Source organism: Heptranchias perlo, chromosome 44 (assembly GCF_035084215.1).
Source record: "Heptranchias perlo isolate sHepPer1 chromosome 44, sHepPer1.hap1, whole genome shotgun sequence".
Taxonomy (NCBI): Eukaryota; Metazoa; Chordata; class Chondrichthyes; order Hexanchiformes; family Hexanchidae; genus Heptranchias; species Heptranchias perlo.
This window is the reverse complement of record NC_090368.1, coordinates 4,970,417-4,986,041: the sequence shown is the minus strand read 5'-3', so window position 1 is coordinate 4,986,041 and position 15,625 is coordinate 4,970,417. Positions and strand designations below refer to the sequence as shown.

At 60.5% G+C, this 15,625-nt stretch overlaps 1 protein-coding gene across 1 annotated transcript; it reads right to left on the bottom strand.

The window, feature by feature from the left end:
• Positions 1-227: 227 nt before the first annotated feature.
• On the bottom strand, positions 228-13,700 carry them4 (thioesterase superfamily member 4). The gene is made up of 6 exons (XM_067976035.1): positions 13,530-13,700; positions 12,796-12,934; positions 11,690-11,837; positions 2,752-2,862; positions 962-1,086; positions 228-350 (listed from the first exon to the last, which is right to left on the bottom strand). Exons 1-6 carry the CDS (start codon positions 13,698-13,700, stop codon positions 304-306), a joined length of 741 nt encoding a protein of 246 aa, XP_067832136.1. The 3' UTR covers positions 228-303.
• Positions 13,701-15,625: the final 1,925 nt, after the last annotated feature.

Here is a 15,625-nt window from a genome sequence, read left to right as displayed (position 1 = left end):
AGGGAAAGAGCAGGAGGGGAGTGGGGCTAATCGGACAGCTCTTTCAAAGAGCCGGCGCAGGCAGGATGGGCCGAGCGGCCTCCTTCTGTGCCGTATCGTTCTGTCAATTCTATCGGAACCCCCTCATAATTTTGAACCCCTCCGTTAAATCTCCCCTTAACTTTCTCCACTCCGAGGAGAACGATCCCCAGCCTCTCCGCGTAACTGGAGTCCCTCATCCCTGGAAAACGGGATACGGACTGAAGCTAAACACTTTGTTCTTCCTCACGAGCTGTTCGAGACCCAACCCCACGGTGGAATTCCTCATTTCCCATCTCCTTCGCTCGGGTCGAAGTATTTAACGAACAAAACTGGAAAAGAGAGGCGATAAACACATCAGTTTCTGACTCACGACAGGAAAGGTGTTTTTAAAAAATAATCTTCCCCTCTTCCTCCTCCATCTCCTCCCACTCCCAACCCTCCTGAAGGGATTGTCTTCCGGTGAGCTTAGACGGCAAGTGCTATTCGACCACGGGGGGCAGTCCCTACCCAACCCTCGTCACGCCTGTGCACCTCAAAGGGGGAATTGGGGGGAGGGACAGGGAGCGTATGACGTGCCTCGCTGGGCGGCTTTCGTTTTGCTTACTAGCCGATCTCCCCTGGCATTGCTCGCAGCAGAGCTGAGGGTGCAGGGGAGGGCCACAGCGCCACCTAGTGGCGGCCGACTGCAACTGCGCCGTTACCTGTTTACATAGGGAATCTCCATTGCACGGGAACCTTTGGATCTTAAGTTCGAACCCCACCCCCTCCCACTCCGCCACAGCGCGGGGTCAAGTCTCCTTCACTCCGAGTCGCCAGGGCCCGTAACCCGGAGGTCGCGGGCGGTCTCTGCTACGATGGGTGTCCCAGCAAGGTTGCACCTGGCCGAAGCTTTCGGGCCGCTACGTGTGAAAACCGAGTGACGTGTCCCGTAAGTGCTTACTGCTGCCGTCTGCGTGAAGCTTCGTCCCGTCTGCGCTCGTAACTTGACAGGACATGAAAACCTTCCTCGCTTCGATCTTCTCAATCTGAGCGCCCAGGACAACAGTGCAGCCTAAAGGGACGGGGCTGAGGACAGAGAGAGCAACGTGAGACGCAGGCCCACTGCCCTTCACCCACCCGGCCCACTGACCCTCCCCCCACACCCGCCCACTGCCCCTCCCCCCACACCCGGTCACTGCCCCTCCCCCCACACCCGGTCACTGACCCTCCCCCCCACCCGGTCACTGCCCCTCACCCACCCGGCCCACTGCCCCTCCCCCCACACCCGGTCACTGACCCTCCCCCCACACCCGGTCACTGCCCCTCCCCCCCCACCCGGCCCACTGCCCCTCACCCACCCGGCCCACTGACCCTCCCCCCCACCCGGCCCACTGCCCCTCCCCCCACACCCGGTCACTGACCCTCCCCCACCCGGTCACTGCCCCTCCCCCCACACCCGGTCAGTGACCCTCCCCCCACGCCCGGCCCACTGCCCCTCCCCCCACACCCGCCCACTGCCCCTCCCCCCACATCCGGCCCACTGCCCCTCCCCCCACACCCGCCCACTGCCCCTCCCCCCACATCCGGCCCACTGCCCCTCCCCCACACCCGCTCACTGCCCCTCGCCCCACACCCGGCCCACTGCCCCTCCCCCCACACCCGCTCACTGCCCCTCCCCCCACACCCGGCCCACTGCCCCTCACCCCACACCCGGTCACTGCCCCTCACCCACCCGGCCCACTGCCCCTCCCCCCACACCCGGTCACTGACCCTCCACCCACACCCGCCCACTGCCCCTCCCCCAACACCCGGCCCACTGCCCCTCCCCACCCGCTCACTGCCCCTCCCCCACCCACTCACTACCCCTCCCCCACCCGCTCACTGCCCCGCCCACAATCCGCTCACTGCCCCTCCCCCCAACCGGCCCACTGCCCCTCCCCCCGCACCCGGCCCACTGCCCCTCCCCCCGCACCCGGCCCACTGCCCCTCCCCCCGCACCCGCTCACTGCCCCTCCCCCACCCGGCCACAGCCCCTCCCCCCCACCCGGCCACTGCCCCTCCCCCACACCCGCTCACTGCCCCTCCCCCCACCCGACCACTGCCCCTCCCCCCCGCCCACAGCCCCACCCCCACCCAGCCATTGTCCATCCTCCACCCTACCCCTCCCCTATCCCGCCCCTCCCCCCACCCTGCCTCTGCGCCCCCCCCCATGCCGCCACTGCTCGACCCTCCAACCTTCGCTCTGTTTTTCACTCACTCCGCTGTTACATTACAGCAATGGGGCTGAACTCCACGGAGTTGAACTCCACATTAGGCTCCGAAACGGGGCAGCTCTGAAACAGTTTGTCTTTTCGGGTTTCGAAAACATCTTTTACGTATGGGCGGGAGTGAAGCAGCATATGGCGCTTCCAACCCACAAGTTATTTATTTTGTTTGCTTCTGTATAAATTTAGACCTGGTAATAAATAACATCTGTGGCTTAGCCTGAAATGTTTGGTCTGTATGGTATTTTCACCAATCCGAGTGATCAGAACATTCCACACACCTTTCCGGTGTGCATCTCGAGACGGGGCTAATTGTTAATTCGGTAGCTAAGAGGGGAGCATTTAAATATTGTCTTACCGCCTCTCTCGGCGAGCGTCCCGCAAAGCGCCCGCCCGACCGGTGCAGCAAAGATTGTACCTCACTCACCCGCTCTACATTTGAGGGTCTGGATCGGCAGAGTTTAATTCCAGATGTGGACGCTCTCACCTTCTGAGGTTGATGTTGAGGTTGACGGTGAGGATGGGCCCGGCGATGTTAAAGGCACAGGCGCCCGCGATCCCATCGAGCAGGGTCACTATCGCTCCTCCGTGGGCGTGACTGGGGAAACAGGAGAGAGAGAGAGCATGGGTGGGGGATTACTCCGAGACCCCTCTGTCGTTCCCCCGAGCCCGGGCCAATCCCCCCTCTGCTACCGGCTCGCGCCCTCTCGTTGGCCTCTCGCTCAGCTCCTCTTTAAGGGCCTTCGGGCTCAGTGGGTCGCACTCTCTCTCTCGCCTCTGGGGTCAGAAGGTCGTGGGTTCGAGCCCCCGCTCCAGAGACTCGAGCCCCATAATCCAGGCCGACACTCCCGGCGCCCGTACTGAGGGAGTGCAGCACTGTCGGAGGTGCCGTTTTTCAAATGAGACGTTAAAATGAGGGTTAAAATACCTCAGGCTTCAAGCTTGGGCCAGAAGCTGAGGTTTGCATTTATCTCCCCTGCCCCAGAACCAATTTGGGGTTATAATCACCACCCCCCCCCGGATCGTTTGCCCCCTTCCTCTGCTGAAGGCGCTGACTGGTGCTGGGGCACAATCCAATGGGCACCAGCCAATCGCTGGCACCTCACCCAGGTGACCATCCTTCCTGTGCGAGTTTAGACAGAGTCGGCAAACTATTCAACGACAGAGGGCATCACAGCCGAGCCACAAACAGACACACACACACATACAGACACACACAGACAGACGGACACGCAGGCACACAGACAGACACACAGATAGAGAGACACAGACATAGACACACACACACACACACCCAGAGACACAGACACACACACACACTAATAAGGGTCACTGTAAATGCTCAGGATCAAGAACCCTGGCTGCTTCCCCACCCCCTGCAGCCCAGGGGTCCTGAGGGCACCCGGTCGCTGCCTTCTCCCCCCATCCCTCACCCAACCACGCACAGACCAGAAACAGAACGGGGTCTTTACTGCCCACTCACACCCTGTGCCCACTCATCCTGCGCCCACTCACACCCTGTGCCCACTCACACCCTGTGCCCACTCACACCCTGTGCCCACTCACACCATGTGCCCACTCACCCTGTGCCCACTCACATTGTGCCCACTCACACCCTGTGCCCACTCACATCCTGTGCCCACTCACCCTGTGCCCACTCACTCTGTGCCCACTCACAATCTGTGCCCACTCACACCCTGTGCCCACTCACTCTGTGCCCACTCACACTGTGCCCACTCACACCCTGTGCCCACTCACACCCTGTGCCAACTCACCCTGTGCCCACTCACCCTGTGCCCACTCACACCCTGTGCCCACTCACACTCTGTGACCACTCACACCCTGTGCCCACTCACACTCTGTGCCCACTCACACCCTGTGCCCACTCACCCTGTGCCCACTCACTCTGTGCCCACTCACACCCTGTGCCCACTCACACCCTGTGCCCACTCACCGTGTGCCCACTCACCCTGTGCCCACTCACACCCTGTGCCCACTCACACCCTGTGCCCACTCACCCTGTGCCCACTCACACCCTGTGCCCACTCACACTCTGTGACCACTCACACCCTGTGCCCACTCACACCCTGTGCCCACTCACACTCTGTGCCCACTCACACCCTGTGCCCACTCACCCTGTGCCCACTCACTCTGTGCCCACTCACACTCTGTTCCCACTCACACCCTGTGCCCACTCATCTTGTGCCCATTCACACCCTGTGCCCACTCACACTCTGTTCCCACTCACACTCTGTGCCCACTCACCCTGTGCCCACTCACACCCTGTGCCCACTCACCATGTGCCCACTCACACTCTGCGCCCACTCACCTTGTGCCCACTCACCCCCTGTGCCCACTCACACCCTGTGCCCACACACCCTGTGCTCACTCACCCTGTGCCCACTCACTCTGTGCCCACTCACACCCTGTGCCCACTCACACCCTGCGCCCACTCACCTTGTGCCCACTCACACTCTGTGCCCCTCACCCTGTGCCCACTCACACCCTGTGCCCACTCACCTTGTGCCCACACACACTCTGTGCCCACTCACACCCTGTGCCCACTCATCCTGTGCCCACTCACACCCTGTGCCCACTCACCCTGTGCCCACTCACACCCTGTGCCCACTCACCCTGTGCCCACTCACACCCTGTGCCCACTCACCTTGTGCCCACTCACACCCTGCGCCCACTCACCTTGTGCCCACTCACACCCTGTGCCCACTCACCTTGTGCCCACTCACCCTGTGCCCACTCACCCTGTGCCCATTCACACCCTGTGCCCACTCACTCTATGCCCACTCACCCTGTGCCCACTCGCCCTGTGCCCACTAACCCTGTGCCCACTCACACCCTGTGCCCACTCACCCAGTGCCCACTCACCCAGTGCCCACTCACACCCTTTGCCCACTCACACCCTGTGCCCACACACCCTGTGCCCATTCACACTCTGTGCCCACTCACACCCTGTGCCCATTCACACCCTGTGCCCATTCACACCCTGTGCCCACTCACACTCTGTGCCCACTCACCCTGTGCCCATTCACACCCTGTGCCCACTCACACCTTGTGCCCACTCACCCTGTGCCCACTCACACTCTGTGCCCACTCACACCCTGTGCCCACTCACACTCTGTGCCCACTCACACTCTGTGCCCACTCACCCTGTGCCCACTCATACTCTGTGTCCACTCACCCTGTGCCCACTCACACCCTGTGCCCACTCACACTTTGTGCCCACTCACACCCTGTGCCCACTCACCCTGTGCCCATTCACACCCTGTGCCCACTCACACCCTGTGCCCACTCACCCTGTGCCCACACACACCCTGTGCCCACTCACCCCCTGTGCCCATTCACACCCTGTGCTCACTCATACTCTGTGCCCACTCACCCTGTGCCCACTCACACCCTGTGCCCACTCACCCTGTGCCCACTCACACACTGTGCCCACTCACCCTGTGCCCACTCACACACTGTGCCCACTCACCCTGTGCCCACTCACACTCTGTTCCCACTCACACCCTGTGCCCACTCACCCTGTGCCCACTCACACCCTGTGCCCACTCACACCCTGTGCCCACTCACACTCTGTTCCCACTCAATCCCTGTGCCCACTCACACCCTGTGCCCACTCACCCTGTGCCCACTCACACTCTGTGCCAACTCACCCTGTGCCCACTCACACTCTGTGCCCACTCACACCCTGTGCCCACTCACCCTGTGCCCACTCACACCCTGTGCCCACTCACACCCTGTGCCCACTCACACCCTGTGCCCACTCGCCCTTTGCCCACTAACACCCTGTGCCCACTCACATTCTGTGCCCACTCACCCTGTGCCCACTCACACTCTGTGCCCACTCACACCCTGTGCCCACTCACTCTGTTCCCACTCACACCGTGCCCACTCACACCCTGTTCCCACTCACACCCTGTTCCCACTCACCCTGTGCCCATTCACACCCTGTGCCCACTCACACCCTGTGCCCACTCACCCTGTGCCCACTCACACCCTGTGCCCACTCACACTCTGTGCCCACTCATACGCTGTGACCACTCACACCCTGTGCCCACTCACCCCCTGTGCCCACTCACCCTGTGCCCATTCACACCCTGTGCCCACTCACTCTGTGCCCACTCACACTCTGTGCCCACTCACCCTGTGCCCACTCACACTCTGTTCCCACTCAATCCCTTTGCCCACTCACACCCTGTGCCCACTCACCCTGTGCCCACTCACACCCTGTGCCCACTCACTCTGTGCCAACTCACCCTGTGCCCACTCACACCCTGTGCCCACTCACACCCTGTGCCCACTCACACTCTGTGCCCACTCACACTCTGTGCCCACTCACTCTGTTCCCACTCACACCGTGCCCACTCACACCCTGTTCCCACTCACACCCTGTTCCCACTCACCCTGTGCCCACTCACACCCTGTGCCCACTCACACTCTGTGCCCACTCACCCTGTGCCCACTCACACTCTGTGCCCACTCACACCCTGTGCCCACTCACTCTGTTCCCACTCACACCGTGCCCACTCACACCCTGTTCCCAATCACACCCTGTTCCCACTCACCCTGTGCCCATTCACACCCTGTGCCCACTCACACCCTGTGCCCACTCACCCTGTGCCCACTCACACCCTGTGCCCACTCACACTCTGTGCCCACTCACACCCTGTGCCCACTCACACCCTGTGCCCACTCTCTCTGTGCCCACTCACACCCTGTGCCCACTCACCCCCTGTGCCCACTCACCCTGTGCCCACTCACACCCTGTGCCCACTCACTCTGTGCCCACTCACACCCTGTGCCCACTCACCCCCTGTGCCCACTCACCCTGTGCCCACTCACACCTTGTGCCCACTCACTCTGTGCCCACTCACGCCCCTTGCCCACTCACTCTGTGCACACTCACCCCCTGTGCCCACTCACCCTGTGCCCACTCACAACCTGTGCCCACTCACACCCTGTGCCCACTCACTCTGTGCCCACTCACACCCTGTGCCCACTCACTCTGTGCCCACTCACTCTGTGCCCACTCACACTCTGTGCCCACTCACACTCTGTGCCCACTCACACCCTGTGCCCACTCACTCTGTGCCCACTCACCCTGTGCCCACTCACTCTGTGCCCACTCACCCTGTGCCCACTCACACCCTGTGCCCACTCACCCTGTGCCCACTCACTCTGTGCCCACTCACCCTGTGCCCACTCACACCCTGTGCCCACTCACTCTGTGCCCACTCACCCTGTGCCCACTCACACCCTGTGCCCACTCACACCCTGTGCCCACTCACACCCTGTGCCCACTCTCTCTGTGCCCACTCACACCCTGTGCCCACTCACCCCCTGTGCCCACTCACCCTGTGCCCACTCACACCTTGTGCCCACTCACTCTGTGCCCACTCACGCCCCTTGCCCACTCACTCTGTGCCCACTCACCCCCTGTGCCCACTCACCCTGTGCCCACTCACACCCTGTGCCCACTCACACCCTGTGCCCACTCACTCTGTGCCCACTCACACTCTGTGCCCACTCACTCTGTGCCCACTCACTCTGTGCCCACTCACACTCTGTGCCCACTCACACTCTGTGCCCACTCACACCCTGTGCCCACTCACTCTGTGCCCACTCACCCTGTGCCCACTCACTCTGTGCCCACTCACCCTGTGCCCACTCACACCCTGTGCCCACTCACTCTGTGCCCACTCACACCCTGTGCCCACTCACACCCTGTGCCCACTCACTCTGTGCCCACTCACCCTGTGCCCACTCACCCTGTGCCCACTCACACCCTGTGCCCACTCACCCTGTGCCCACTCACTCTGTGCCCACTTACCCTGTGCCCACTCACACCCTGTGCCCACTCACTCTGTGCCCACTCACCATGTGCCCACTCACACCCTGTGCCCACTCACCCTGTGCCCACTCACACCCTGTGCCCACTCTCACCCTGTGCCCACTCACACCCTGTGCCCACTCTCACCCTGTGCCCACTCACACTCTGTGCCCACTCACACTCTGTGCCCACTCACCCTGTGCCCATTCACACCCTGTGCCCACTCACACTCTGTGCCCACTCACCCTGTGCCCACTCACACTCTGTTCCCACTCAATCCCTGTGCCCACTCACACCCTGTGCCCACTCACCCTGTGCCCACTCACACCCTGTGCCCACTCACTCTGTGCCAACTCACCCTGTGCCCACTCACACTCTGTGCCCACTCACCCTGTGCCCACTCACACCCTGTGCCCACTCACACCCTGTGCCCACTCACACCCTGTGCCCACTCACACTCTGTGCCCACTCACCCTGTGCCCACTCACACTCTGTGCCCACTCACACCCTGTGCCCACTCACTCTGTTCCCACTCACACCGTGCCCACTCACACCCTGTTCCCACTCACACCCTGTTCCCATTCACCCTGTGCCCATTCACACCCTGTGCCCACTCACACCCTGTGCCCACTCACCCTGTGCCCACTCACACCCTATGCCCACTCACACTCTGTGCCCACTCATACGCTGTGACCACTCACACCCTGTGCCCACTCACCCCCTGTGCCCACTCACCCTGTGCCCATTCACACCCTGTGCCCACTCACACTCTGTGCCCACTCACCCTGTGCCCACTCACACTCTGTTCCCACTCAATCCCTGTGCCCACTCACACCCTGTGCCCACTCACCCTGTGCCCACTCACACCCTGTGCCCACTCACACCCTGTGCCCACTCACTCTGTGCCAACTCACCCTGTGCCCACTCACACTCTGTGCCCACTCACACCCTGTGCCCACTCACCCTGTGCCCACTCACACCCTGTGCCCACTCACACCCTGTGCCCACTCACCCTGTGCCCACTCACACCCTGTGCCCACTCACACTCTGTGCCCACTCACCCTGTGCCCACTCACACCCTGTGCCCACTCACACCCTGTGCCCACTCACCCTGTGCCCACTCACTCTGTGCCCACTCACCCTGTGCCCACTCACACCCTGTGCCCACTCACTCTGTGCCCACTCACCCTGTGCCCACTCACACCCTGTGCCCACTCACACCCTGTGCCCACTCACCCTGTGCCCACTCACACCCTGTGCCCACTCTCACCCTGTGCCCACTCACACCCTGTGCCCACTCTCACCCTGTGCCCACTCACACTCTGTGCCCACTCACACTCTGTGCCCACTCACCCTGTGCCCATTCACACCCTGTGCCCACTCACACTCTGTGCCCACTCACCCTGTGCCCACTCACACTCTGTTCCCACTCAATCCCTGTGCCCACTCACACCCTGTGCCCACTCACACCCTGTGCCCACTCACACCCTGTGCCCACTCACACCCTGTGCCCACTCACACCCTGTGCCCACTCACCCTGTGCCCACTCACACCCTGTGCCCACTCACACTCTGTGCCCACTCACCCTGTGCCCACTCACACTCTGTGCCCACTCACACCCTGTGCCCACTCACTCTGTTCCCACTCACACCGTGCCCACTCACCCTGTGCCCACTCACCCTGTGCCCACTCACACTCTGTGCCCACTCACACTCTGTGCCCACTCACCCTGTGCCCATTCACACCCTGTGCCCACTCACCCCCTGTGCCCACTCACACCCTGTGCCCACTCACACTCTGTTCCCACTCAATCCCTGTGCCCACTCACACCCTGTGCCCACTCACCCTGTGCCCACTCACACTCTGTGCCAACTCACCCTGTGCCCACTCACACTCTGTGCCCACTCACACCCTGTGCCCACTCACCCTGTGCCCACTCACACCCTGTGCCCACTCACACCCTGTGCCCACTCACACCCTGTGCCCACTCGCCCTGTGCCCACTAACACCCTGTGCCCACTCACACTCTGTGCCCACTCACCCTGTGCCCACTCACACTCTGTGCCCACTCACACCCTGTGCCCACTCATTCTGTTCCCACTCACCCCCTGTGCCCACTCACACCCTGTTCCCACTCACACCCTGTTCCCATTCACCCTGTGCCCATTCACACCCTGTGCCCACTCACACCCTGTGCCCATTCACACCCTGTGCCCACTCACACCCTGTGCCCACTCACACTCTGTGCCCACTCATACGCTGTGACCACTCACACCCTGTGCCCACTCACCCCCTGTGCCCACTCACCCTGTGCCCATTCACACCCTGTGCCCACTCACACTCTGTGCCCACTCACCCTGTGCCCACTCACACTCTGTCCCCACTCACACCCTGTGCCCACTCACCCGGTGCCCACTCACACCCTGTGCCCACTCACACCCTGTGCCCACTCACACCCTGTGCCCACTAACACCCTGTGCCCACTCACACTCTGTGCCCACTCACCCTGTGCCCACTCACACTCTGTGCCCACTCACACCCTGTGCCCACTCACTCTGTTCCCACTCACCCCCTGTGCCCACTCACCCTGTGCCCACTCACACCTTGTGCCCACTCACTCTGTGCCCACTCACGCCCCTTGCCCACTCACTCTGTGCCCACTCACCCCCTGTGCCCACTCACACCCTGTGCCCACTCACACCCTGTGCCCACTCACTCTGTGCCCACTCACACCCTGTGCCCACTCACACCCTGTGCCCACTCACTCTGTGCCCACTCACACTCTGTGCCCACTCACTCTGTGCCCACTCACTCTGTGCCCACTCACACTCTGTGCCCACTCACACTTTGTGCCCACTCACACCCTGTGCCCACTCACTCTGTGCCCACTCACCCTGTGCCCACTCACTCTGTGCCCACTCACCCTGTGCCCACTCACACCCTGTGCCCACTCACTCTGTGCCCACTCACACTCTGTGCCCACTCACACTCTGTGCCCACTCACACCCTGTGCCCACTCACTCTGTGCCCACTCACCCTGTGCCCACTCACTCTGTGCCCACTCACCCTGTGCCCACTCACACCCTGTGCCCACTCACCCTGTGCCCACTCACTCTGTGCCCACTCACCCTGTGCCCACTCACACCCTGTGCCCACTCACTCTGTGCCCACTCACCCTGTGCCCACTCACACCCTGTGCCCACTCACTCTGTGCCCACTCACTCTGTGCCCACTCACCCTGTGCCCACTCACACTCTGTGCCCACTCACCCTGTGCCCACTCACCCTGTGCCCACTCACCATGTGCCCACTCACCCTGTGCCCACTCACACCCTCTGCCCACTCACACCCTGTGCCCACTCACCCTGTGCCCACTCACCCTGTGCCCACTCACCCTGTGCCCACTCGGCCATCGCAGAGGCTCAAAACCGAACCCTTCGAAAAGCAGGTGCAGAGAATTTGATTCCACCGACTCCCCCCACAGCAAACCCCCAATCCCCACCCTCCCCAGTCAACCCCCCACCCCCGATCCCCTCCCCCGATCCCCCTCCCCCCAGTCAGCACTCCCCCAAACTCACTCAGGAGGCCCCTCTAACAAGGGCCCAGGCTGGAAGATGCAGAGAATTCTCCGACCTGCTTCATTCAGAAACATCGAGTATTCGAAGCTCGACCCTTCCTCGTCCGTGTTCCTGGTGAAGAGGCGGTTTGGGCTCTCGTGCTCCCCGGCTGTAACAATTAGAAAGGGCCTGCATTTATATATCACCGCACCCATCCCCAGCAAGTCCCAAAGCCCTTCACCGCCAAGAGGAGACCCGACAGAAGTCTTTAAAATTATCAAAGGGGAGCGATAGGGTAGAAGATGTTTCTGCTTGTGGGGGGAGACCAGAACTAGGGGGCCATAAATATAAGAGAGTCACTAATAAATCCAATCGGGAATTCAGGAGAAACTTCTTTACCCAGAGAGTGGTGAGAATGTGGAACTCACTCCCACATGGAGTGGTTGAGGGGAATAGTGTCGATAGGATTTAAGGGGAAGTCAGATAAACACATGAGGGAGAAAGGAATAGGAGGGAAAATAGTGTTTAGAGTGGGAGGAGGCTCGTGTGGAGCTTAAACACCAGCACAGACCAGTAGGGCCGAATGGCCTGTTTCTGGGCTGTAAATTCTATGTAATTCCTTTTTTTGAGCAGTCACTATTGTTACTGGCATCGGCCGTGACTCAGAGGGTGTCTCTCTCTCTCTCTCACGTCTCGGAGTCAGAAGGTCGAGGGTTCGAGCCCCCGCTCCCGAGACTTGACCACAAAATCCAGGCCGACGCTCCCCGGTGCCAGTACTGAGGGAGTGCCGCACTGCCGGAGGTGCCGTCTTTCGGATGAGGGATAAATATTGGGCCCAGAACTCCGGGGAGGACTCCCCTCCCCCGCTCTTCTACGAAATAATTTACCCGTGGGATCTTTTACGTCCGCCTGAGAGGGGCAGACGGGGCCCTGGGTTTAACGTCTCATCCGAAAGACGGGCGCCTCCGACAGTGCGGCGCTCCCTCGGTACCGGCGCCTGGGAGTGTCGGCCTGGATTATGGGGCTCGAGTCTCTGGAGCGGGGGCTCGAACTTCAGGCCCCAGAGGGCGCACGCCTACCGAGCCAAGCTGGCACGAGGCAACCGGGTGTTGGAAGGAGCTGCTCACCCAGCATGAGGCCTCGGTTGTAGGATGGCAGCCTTCTCCAGGTCTTGGTCAGTCCCATGTATTTCTCGTACAAGCTCATCATGTCCCCACTCCAGCTAGGGTTGGGCAGGCCGTAGTCCTTCGGCCCGGCACTGGACACCTGTCAATCAAAAGCAAGGCACAGTGAGACGGTCTCCCGCGGCCCGTAACCCCACGACAGGGGTGTGACATCCACCCTGTGCGGAATCTCTCGAAACAACAACAAGGGGCGAGGGAGAGGCTCCTGTGGAGCATGAGGGCCAGCATAGACCAGATGGGCCGAATGGCCTGTTTCCGTGCTGTATGTAACAACAATTTGCATTTAAAGACACCGGGAAAACGTCCCAAGGCGCTTCCCAGGAGCGATTATCAAACAGAATCTGACACCGAGCCACATAAGGAGATATTAGGACAGGTGACCAAAAACTCGGTCAAAGAGGGAGGTTTTAAGGAGCGTCTTAAAGGAGGAGAGAGAGAGGCGGAGAGGTTTAGGGAGGGAATTCCAGAGCTTAGGGCCCAGGCGGCTGAAGGCACGGCCGCCAGTGGTGGGGGCGACGGAAATCGGGGATGCGCAAGAGGCCAGAATTGGAGGAGCGCAGAGATCTCGGAGGGTTTGTAGGGGCTGGAGGGGGTTACAGAGAGAGGGAGGGGGGCGAGGGCCACGGAGGGGATTTGAACAGGAGGATGAGAATTTTAAAACGCCCCTCACTCTTTACCTTTAGCAAGTCTTTATCTAAGACACTCACGTGGCTATTTCGGGCCTGCGATCGGTCCTCTCGTACCGGCCAGCTCTGCGGCCTCTCGATCGGAAGCCCGGCAGCCGCCATCCCATCGGAGCAGAGCGCGGCCCGACGCAGCAGACGGAAGATCCCAGGGCCGCGCCTCATCGTAACCTACGACGTTTGCTGAATTCCCCACGCTGCAGTCGACCCACTTCGAACAACAACAACAACAACAACTTGCATTTATATAGCGCCTTTAACGTAGTAAAACGTCCCCAAGGCGCTTCACAGGAGCGTAAATCAGACAAAATTTAACACCGAGCCACATAAGGAGATATTAGGGACAGGTGACCAAAAGCTCGGTCAAAGAGGGAGGTTTTAAGGAGCGTCTTAAAGGAGGAGAGAGAGGCGGAGAGGTTTAGGGAGGGAATTCCAGAGCTTAGGGCCCGGGCGGCTGAAGGCACGGCCGCCAATGGTGGAGCGATGGAAATCGGGGGATGCGCAAGAGGCCGGAATTGGGGGAACGCAGAGATCTCGGAGGGTTTGTAGAGGCTGGAGGAGGTTACGGAGATCGGGAGGGGGGCGAGGGCCACGGAGGGGATTCGAAAACAATTTTAAAATCGAGGCGTTGCCGGGCCGGGAGCCGACGTAGGTCAGCGAGCACAGGTGGGGCGGGGGGCGACGGGAGAACGGTCAGGAAAGCAGAACGTGAAGGATTGCAAGGGCGGCCGCTGGCTATCTCTCTTAAAGGGCCACACACCTCCCTCGACTCAAGTCCGGCACTCCACCGAATAATCCCGTCCCTGGGCTTTGAAGAATCGCTGGCAACCAGCCAGGGCCTAGAGTGCACGCACAACCCTCCTCAGGCAGACGCTGGAAAGGGAGAGAAGAAGTGACTTTTTCCGCAAGCCGTTTTCACGACCTCACGAGCTCCAGTCGACATCCAAAGGCCAGCGGCCGCTTGAGAAGGGTCGAAGCCGGCAGGAGGCTGGTAAGAACTTGTGCGTGTTGAACGCCGAGCGCAGTGGGCCGAGGGCCAGTTACTGAGGGGTTGCGGGGCGGGGGAGGGGGGGGGGGAAGGAATTCTTGGCTCTGTTCCAAAAAGGAATGGTCACACGCACCCAGATAAAGCGAGGACGACCCCCAAAAATACCTCGAGCTAGTCGGCCGTCGGCCAGCTCCAATTGCCTGCCCGTCGGGGCTCGGCTGGTCGAACTGTGGGTTCAGATGTTTGTGGGCTCGAACCCCCACTCTAGAGATTTGAGGCCTAGAATCCTGGCCGACACTCCCAGTGCATTAAATTGCAGCTTGAAAGTCCGAGCGAGCGCCTGACGACTGAAAGGAACAGCTTAATCCAAATAAAAACTGGGAAATGAGAGTAAAAATTCACAAAGGAGGTACAAAATTGGGAAGGGGAATTAAAGTGAAGAGGGATTGGGCGACTGAGTGGCAAAGGAGGGGGTTTTGTTTAACTCGACTTCATGAGATTTCACACCGAGGGCCCCGTCTGCCCTCTCAGGTGGACGTAAAAGATCCCACGGCCACTATTTCAAAGAAGAGCAAGGAGGGGAGTCCTCCCCGGTGTCCTGGGGCCGATATTTATCCCTCAACCAACATCACTAAAAAACCAGATTATCTACGTACAGTTCTGGTGTCCCTATTTAAGGAAGGACATCCTTGCATTGGAGGTAGTTCAGAGAAGGTTCACTCGGTCGATTCCAGGTATGGAAGGGTTGTCTTATGAGGAAAGATTGGACAGGTTGGGTCTATACTCATTGGAGTTTAGAAGATGTGGAGATGCCGGTGATGGACTGGAGTTTAGAAGAATGAGAGCAGATCTTAGTGAAACGTACAAGATTCTGAGGGGACTCGATAGGGTAGATGCTGAGAGGACGTTACCCCTCATGAGGGAATCTAAAACTAGTCTCGGAATAAGGGGTCGCCCGTTTAAGACGGAAATGAGGAGGAGTTTCTTCTCTCAGAGGGTCAGGAATCTTTGGAATTCTTTACCCCAAGAAGCTGCGGAGGCCGAGTCATTGAATACATTCAAGGCCGAGTTGGACCAATTTTTGATCAGCGAGGGAGTCAAA